General features: G+C 39.7%; 1 protein-coding gene across 1 annotated transcript; it reads right to left on the reverse strand.

Annotated features, from left to right (window-relative positions):
- Window positions 1-2,733: 2,733 nt before the first annotated feature.
- LOC120109815 (heavy metal-associated isoprenylated plant protein 33-like) lies at window positions 2,734-5,175 on the reverse strand. Its single transcript, XM_039123483.1, has 3 exons — window positions 5,092-5,175; window positions 4,749-4,824; window positions 2,734-4,548 (listed from the first exon to the last, which is right to left on the reverse strand). The coding sequence occupies exons 1-3, from the start codon at window positions 5,128-5,130 to the stop codon at window positions 3,398-3,400; spliced, it is 1,266 nt and encodes a 421-aa protein (XP_038979411.1). The 5' UTR covers window positions 5,131-5,175; the 3' UTR covers window positions 2,734-3,397.
- Window positions 5,176-8,097: the final 2,922 nt, after the last annotated feature.

The raw sequence follows: 8,097 nt of genomic DNA on the forward strand, positions 1-8,097 counted from the left end.
TTCTTCTCTGAGATACTGCTGATAGTGTCAGCTCCAGGTCCACCAATCCAACCCATCCATTTATTGGGAAGACCATCGATTGGACAGATCAGATCCAACGAACACTTTTTCTTGGTTATAGCAGAATATATAATAAAAAGTTAAATAAAATATTTAATGATACCTCATAGCGTACATGCATATTCTCCACGCCTCGTACGTGGAGGATTTGTTAACAAGTTTTTCTCTAAAGTTTTGTTTGTTAGTGTATTAACTTTATAGTTCATGGCATATAATTTTAAACTTTTATATTTGATTTAGGAGAACTAAGTGGAGAATACTGTAGTCTCCATTGATCTACTCACCAAAAAGTTGAAATGTGCAGTAGCCTAAGGCCACGTACCACCTAAGTTAGTGTAGGCCTCGGAGAGCCTCGTAACAATTAGATATGGATGTTAGCATAAAGCAGGCAGTGTAGCTCATCAATGGTGACAGTACAAATTTGGGTCAAAAGTTTCTTGGGAGTGTGGGACATGGAGCAAAGGAAAAATAAAGAAAGGAACCAGAGAGAGAGAGAGAGAGGCATCATTCTCTAGACTCCCTGCACTGTTCCCAGAGAGAGAGAGAGAGAGAGAGAGAGGCATCATTCTCTTCTCCCTGCACTGTTCCCTAGATTAAGGAGTCTCTTCCATCTTTCATATCCCTACTAAAAAAAGGAAAAAAGGGGGAGACTGCTAAAGAGAAAGATGAGAGTTTACGTGGCTTTTAAGCCTCGGAACAAACAGTTATACCAGGAAAAAATATTGGGAGGAGGATGGCAGGGAGGGAAGAGCTCTAACCCCAATGCATGGTGATTCCTCGCTACAACTTTCACATGTAGGCCCGTCTCGTATGCCTCTCGTCTCGACTGGATTTAAATCTTCGCCGATCTGTGTTGAAAAAGTTTAATGAAATAAGTGGCTTCATCTGTGCTCGTCTCCTGGATGCCCTGGTTATCTCACGATGAAACTTTGATTATAGTGTGGATGATGACAGAAGCTTTAGTGGCGTGGGCTTTATCATTAAAAATAATGAGGGCAGACTGATAGCAGCCAGGGACCGGTGCATTTTCAACATGACTGTCATCTGTGCCAAGTTCAGAGCTGCCTGAAAAAATATCACTTTTGCAAGGCGCATCTTAGGTGCAAATCGTCTCCTCCTCAAGAGTAACTCGGCCATGTTAATCAAATGAATTCGGAGTTAGAGAGGACAGCCACTGTTCCATGATATCTACAAAGCCACGCATGTCTACAGCGAGCTGAGAGAGGCGCATGGCGCGGTTTAACTGGGCCGCGTGTTTTGCTGTCCACCATTCAGAGAGCTTCATATGGAAAAACAAAAAATCCCTACCATAGCCTTTTAGTGAGCTATTATTTTTTGATTTTGTTAGCTGTATTTACATCCGTTGCGTGCGAAAATTAGCCACTAATGGACATACAAGAACTAGAAAACTACTCCAATTTTACATTAGAACTATCTGAAGTTTAAAGATGATTGCAGGTGGGGAGAGATTATGAATCAAAATTAACTTTTAACTTTCTTTCTCATTGGACTATACGCCCCTGTACTTATGAATTCAATGATTTAAGGGTCCCGGGAGGAAACTTCGGAAAGAAACCCTACTGGTTTCTCAAGCATCCAAAAGATAATTATTTCAAATTATAACAGCATATTCCCTTAACCTATGGAAGTTATTTGACCATCTGGGTAAAATCGAGTTGAAATGAAGAAATGGTTTGAAGGATCAACTGTCCTGGTTTGATAGTGTGATCCTGGAGTAAGGCTTATAACCATCTTCTGTAGTTGCCATCTAGCTATCAGCCATCAAACTCTCTGTTTTCCCAATCTAGCTATGATCTGTGACCAACTCAAATGAATATCTTTTACTAAATATTAATTATAATCTTTTTTTGAGAGAACCCTTACTCATCAAAGTCCAACCTTGCAGGAGTTAACATATCAATAGAGACTCTTGACATCAACAAATTAACTCGGGTAGCCCATAATAAACTTATTGTTGGTACAGCTTCTCCCTTATATCACCTTTTCTTCAACCCTTCTCTACCCAGTTCTGATGGCGAACTCACTCCATCTCCTTATGTTTTGAATATCTCCAGGCCCTCAACCTCATCTAGCTGCATTATTCTTTGGCCAGGAGTATTTGATGTGCTGACATGATTCGTTTGAATGATATAAATACTCATGCATAAATGTTTCAGGGCCTGAAAAAGGGTGGCACTGTTTTGGTTTCAAGCGACCCATGAAATCATTGGAGGCAGAGTGTTGGTTTAAGTGAATGGCACGCAGTAGCATCTCACCCTGGACATTGGGAGATGCTTGCTTTTTGCCAAACATAGAAGAAAAAATTGATCTACGCCACCCTCGTACAAGATTACGTTTTTCTATTGCCAGCATTTGAAAAACAGAGTTCCATGCATTGTTAGAGGATCTTCACAGGCTTCTGAAACATGGTACTGACATCTGCTAGGGATCTCACAAAGTAATTGCAATGTTTTAGAACTATGCATCAGAGGCAATTTGAGTTGAAGTGAATGTATTGTTGGTAATAAATTGCCTTGAAGAAAAATGCTTTGGGCAAAGGAGATCATGGCCCAACCTTCCTCTCTCTTGCTCCTCAGAAGACTCATCTATCTCACAAAAAACCATCTCCAGTGGAATGATACATTCATAACAAGCAAAGTAAGGCACCAAACATTCATCTGCAATGGATGGGAAGTTCCACCATTTCTATTATTATTGTTCTCCGACTTGCGACACATAACAATGAAAGCTTTTTAAAGCTCTCCAGAAGCTAGCCTCCCATTACATTCACTTTGTACTCCATTCACATGTTATAGCGAGCATAAGAGGACCAAACAACCCCTAGCTCCCAAAAGATAAGATATTATAATTAAACCCTACATAGATATATATATGCCTTTGACCTAACTTCAACTTGAGACGGAGAGAAAACATTTCACTAATGAAAATTAAAAGAAAATAAAGATAAAAATACTAAATTACCCATTTTCCATCTATATGCAGCAGAAGTTCTAGTATGCCTCTTCCCTCCACCCAGAGAGCTTCAAAGAGATGGGCAAGGAGATTAAGAAGCAGAGCATAGCCCACATAATCTTATATTGCTTCACATAATTAAGCAGCTACTGGGGTTCTCATCACTGAAGAAGTCGGTATATGGCTCACCCTGCGGTGGTGGTGGCTGGTACATGTTGTAAATTGGCGGCGGCGGTGGTCGGGCGTACCCCATCATCGGCTGATATGGATGATCCTGGCCATTCATCATCCTCGGCTGCTGCTGCTGCTGCTGCTGCATCATTGCAGCCAAGTTACTGCTGCTGGTATGGATATGCAGCAGCCATCATCTCCGGCTGCGGCGGCGGAGGCGGCGTCGGCACCACCATCCCCCTTGAACGTATCCAGGCTGTGGGACGCCGGCTGGAAGGCCCTGGATCGCAGGTGGGAAGCTCCCCATCTGGGCCATGAGAGCTTGCATGTTCCCCATTTGGCCCAAGCCCATGCCAGGGAAGCCTTGGCCCATCATTCTGGGATTCATCGCTGGATGGCCCCCGCCACCATCCTTGCCTCCACTGGCTGGATTGTTGCTATTGTTCCCACCATTACCGTTGCCATTGCCATTGCCATTGGGAGTGGCCTTATTATTCCCTCCATTCTTATTATCCTGTTCCCCAGGCCCACCACCATTCTTCCCGCCGCCGCCACCATTCTTGGCAGAAGCTCCACCGCCAGCATTGCCAGCACCCTGGTTCTGATTTCCACCACCGCTGCCACCATTTTTGCCGCCGCCACCATTGCCATTCTTCTGCTCATTGTTAACACCCATGCTCTTGTTTTGCACCATGGCATCTCCAACACCACCACCTTTCTTGGCACTCCCACCGCCACCGCCGCCACCCTTCTTATCATTCATCCCATTCCCATTGGGTGGTGCGTTCATGGGCTTGATCTTGATGTTCTTAAAATCCTCATCAAAGTCAGCATCGAAACTATCCATAACATCCAGGTCCTCATCATCAAAGTTATCGAAATCATCGCCATCGCTGCCGCAGTCTTCGGGGAGAGGGGCGAAGTTCACAGGTTTCTGATCCTTCGGGAAGGGGAGCTTCAGGTCCTTGAATTGCGGCAGCTTCAGATCTTCGAAACCTTTCATCTGCTGTAGCTGCTGGAATTGTTGTTGCAGTGGTTGTTGTCGCTGCTGCTGCTGCGGCGCCGGCGGTGCTGGTGGTTGCTGGCCCTTGTGGTCTTTTCCACCATTCCCACCACCACCTCCGCCCTTCTGAGGTTTTCCATTGTCCTTGGGCTGCCCTTTCCCTTGCTCACGCTGTGGCTTCTGGGATTGGCTGTTGCTGTTGCTGTTGCTGCCACCCTTTGGAAGCCAACAGCTCTGCATGCTTGCCAGCCTTTGCAAGCTTTTTATGAGGGTGGCAGGATCAACATTGCCTGAAATAGTTACCTTCCCTTGCTCTGCATCTATGGCGGTGGTGTACACTCCTGAGATCAACAGTAATACAAAATAGAAAGAAGAAAGAAAAGAAAGGCAACAATAAAGATATCATCAGAGATCTATATATGTAGGAATCCAAACAACTGTAGATAAAAAGAAAATGAGAAGCTCCTTTTCTTCTAGCGCTAAAAACACTACAAAAACAGTGCATAGGTAGAGGAGGAGGAAAAATAGATCGTGGAAGTACCATCAATTTTCTGAAGCAATTTCTTCACCTTCTTCTTACATCCCTCGCAGTGTATGTTCACTTTGAGAACACAGGTCTGCATTTAAAAAAAAAAATAAAGAAAGAAAAATGGAGGGAAAAAAAACAAATTAACAGACAAAACCATGAACATTAGAGACAAAGCTTGAAATGTGTTGATTAACTTGATGAACAAAAGAGACAGAGACATGCTAAATGTTAAGAATAATGCTCAAAATGTAGCATGGGATAAAAGGAAACAAAGAAAAGAGAAATGACTGTTGAAAGTTGTTGAGTTCAGAAGAAGCAGAGGCAAAGAAAGAATAATAGGGAAAGAAAGAGGTACCTGTATCTTGAGGAACTTGATATCGTCTTCTTTACTCATCCTTCCACCAAACAGAAGAACAAGACCAATTTTTTTTCCTTCTTCTTCAAAACTCAGTACAGCTTTTTATGGAGATATGGGAACAAAGGAAGAAGAAAACGGATCAATGGAGAAACTTAAGAAGAATCCCCACGAAAGAGATCACTTTCTTTGGTGGGCTTGTCATCCCAAGAGTGCAAGAAATAATGGTGGAGAAACGGGCTTAGTGTATTTGAGCAGCGAGAGGGAGGGTTTTAGAGAAAGTTGATGCCTTCAGAAATGACCATTAACCCTGGCCCTTGTCAGGTGATGCAAGGGATGAGAGGGGAGGGGTGAGTGTTCCAAATACTGAGACTCTCTTTGCCCTTCATTTGGTTTTAATACTACTGCGTTTCCTCTCTCTTCCTCAACCAGGGAAAAACATGGTTTTTTTTTTTTTTTTTTTTTGCAAGACCATCCCTATGCTTTTTAAAATTGCAGATCAGTCTCTTTCTTTCTTCCTTCCTTTCTTTTTTCTTTTTATGATGATCAACCTAATATCCGAAGAAACCTTTTGTTTGGTTGGACCAACATTGTGTGTAAACCTGTTTAAACCAATTTATGTGATTAGGGTGGACCACCTTCTCTCTTAGTGAGAAATGCCAAGAGAACTCAATCTCATTCTCACTTCTTTTCCTCCCACTCTTCTATTCCACAAAAACTCTCAAAATTTCTGCAACCTCAAGTTTTTGTGAACAACATTTTTAGAGGAATTTTTGCATAGGAGAGGAAGATTAGATGTTTACTCTTGACAGTTTTGTGTACCTATTTGTAACCAATGCTTTGTATAGCCACCAAAATACAATTTCTATTTTCACCCTAGCTATTATTTAAAATTTACTGGGCATTAGATTCGAAAAATGACAGTTATGAGCTCTTTATTCTTGGTGGGCCAACAATATATAGTTTTTGGCTTCATATGTTTGTTGTCATAAACCTTTGTTTTGGTATTTATGGTTTTATCTGTAAAATCTTTTTCTTAATTTTAAAGTTATACTTAAAGTATAATGAGATTGATTTGTGTGCTTGATTATGATAATTGAGATATGATATGTTTGTTAAATAGTCCTTGCTGCCCACTCCTAACACTAATAGGCCCAAAAAGCAACTCTTATTACTGCAGAAGTGGTAAAAATGTTTCATAAAGTTTCTTCTCATCAGAATGATGATGGTAAAATCTATCACTTGTATTTATGATCAAGAAGTAACTCAGAAAACCAGAAAACAAATTTTTCCATCCAAAAAATAAAAAAATAGATTTGTATTATTTTTAAATTAAATGTAAATAAATCCAAAATGGTTGTTAGGGCACATGAGAATTCCAAGTGCTTGTTAGTACACATGGGAGTTCTTTCTGGTTTATTGCTAAACACATTTGATTGGGATCTAAATTGGTTAATTAGCTGCAGTCTCATGAGCTAAACTAAGCTTCTTAAACAATTTATATTTTATAAGCACAAAGATCTTTAATCTGAGGGTGTATCTTTAAAATGAAAAAATAGTCATTAGTTAGCTACCATTTATTGGCAAATATTATTAATAACTATTGTTGTCCTACTTTGGCTATTATTTCGTTTGCTTCTCTAGCTACAATCACTTAAAAGGACTAGAATCAACCACCAGATAACTCATAAGTGGGTGTGAATTGAGTTTTTTTTTTTTTTTAGTGCAGAGAAGTGCAATTTGAGTTTGCTACCTAGTGGAAAAAAGGTTAACATTTAGAGGGGTGGTAAGGAGGGCTTTGAGATTTATTTTTGCAATGAATAGTTTTAAGAACCAATAGTTTTATTTGCATCATATAATAAATTTGATCCTCGAGGTTTATTCTGTGAACTATATCTTCATTGCGACATCAAAACTTTGCAAGTATACTATCTTTTGATTAATGATAGTAATGCTCAACTCTGCATGTGTGTGTGTTTTGACAAACTTCAATTTGGTCTGATGCATCTAAAGATTGCGTGACTCTCTAAATATTTAGAAGATATTGCAAAGTTCGATATTGTAGGCTGGCCATTTTTCATGATGACCTCCTTACCCCCATCAAGTAGGTACAAGGTTCATTACACCTCTTTAGAAAGGTTCTATCAGATGTTTTTATATTTACAAAGAGACAATGAATATGTTACATTTAACCAAGGCTACTTCTTTGTGTATGCAATGTGGAATGTACAATTAGGGAAAAACCATTTCACTTCTCACAAAGCGGATATTATTCCATCGGAGACTAATTGCTTAGGATATTCTTATCAAATGTTTTTATATTTACAAAGAGACAATAAGTGTATTGCATTTAACCCAGGTTATTTCTTTGTGTATGCAGTGTGGATTGTACAATTTTTGTAACAAAATACATGGAATGAAATTTTTTTGACAGCTTATGTTAAAAGTGAATGGTACATTTGTGATCATGTAAATTTTTAGATGGATTAATGTAATCTTGTATATCAAAAGAATGGTAGATTAGTTAATTTGAACATGTATCAAAAAAATTATAATTAAGCATGTGTTTTCATCTATTTTATGTGTCATGTGCATCCAAGTTTCTTGTGGTATATTCTTGAACACATGGTACATTTATTGGACATTTTGACTATCAAACAAGTGATAGTTTATGGATTTTGTTTGCCATGCACTTCTTAGTATGGTGCTAAAAATAGTGTACACAGAGATAAGCTCAAATGATACAAAGCCAATCTTAGTGGGCATAGAGTCAAAAGCAGTGCACATGGCTCATAAAGTTGTGCACACAAATAGAGAAGTATCAATATATTATGTCTCTTTCTGTGCTTATCTTTCAATTAATATGCACATGAACCATGACATTAGACATGGCATGAGAGTACAATGCCAACTACAGTCTCTATAGACCTCATCTTAGTGACTTAACGTGTACAATGCCAGTGGCAAAGTAAATAGAGACAATCTTAGTGCATGATGCTTTAAACT

Source organism: Phoenix dactylifera, unplaced genomic scaffold (genome assembly GCF_009389715.1).
Source record: "Phoenix dactylifera cultivar Barhee BC4 unplaced genomic scaffold, palm_55x_up_171113_PBpolish2nd_filt_p 002871F, whole genome shotgun sequence".
NCBI lineage: Eukaryota > Viridiplantae > Streptophyta > Magnoliopsida > Arecales > Arecaceae > Phoenix > Phoenix dactylifera.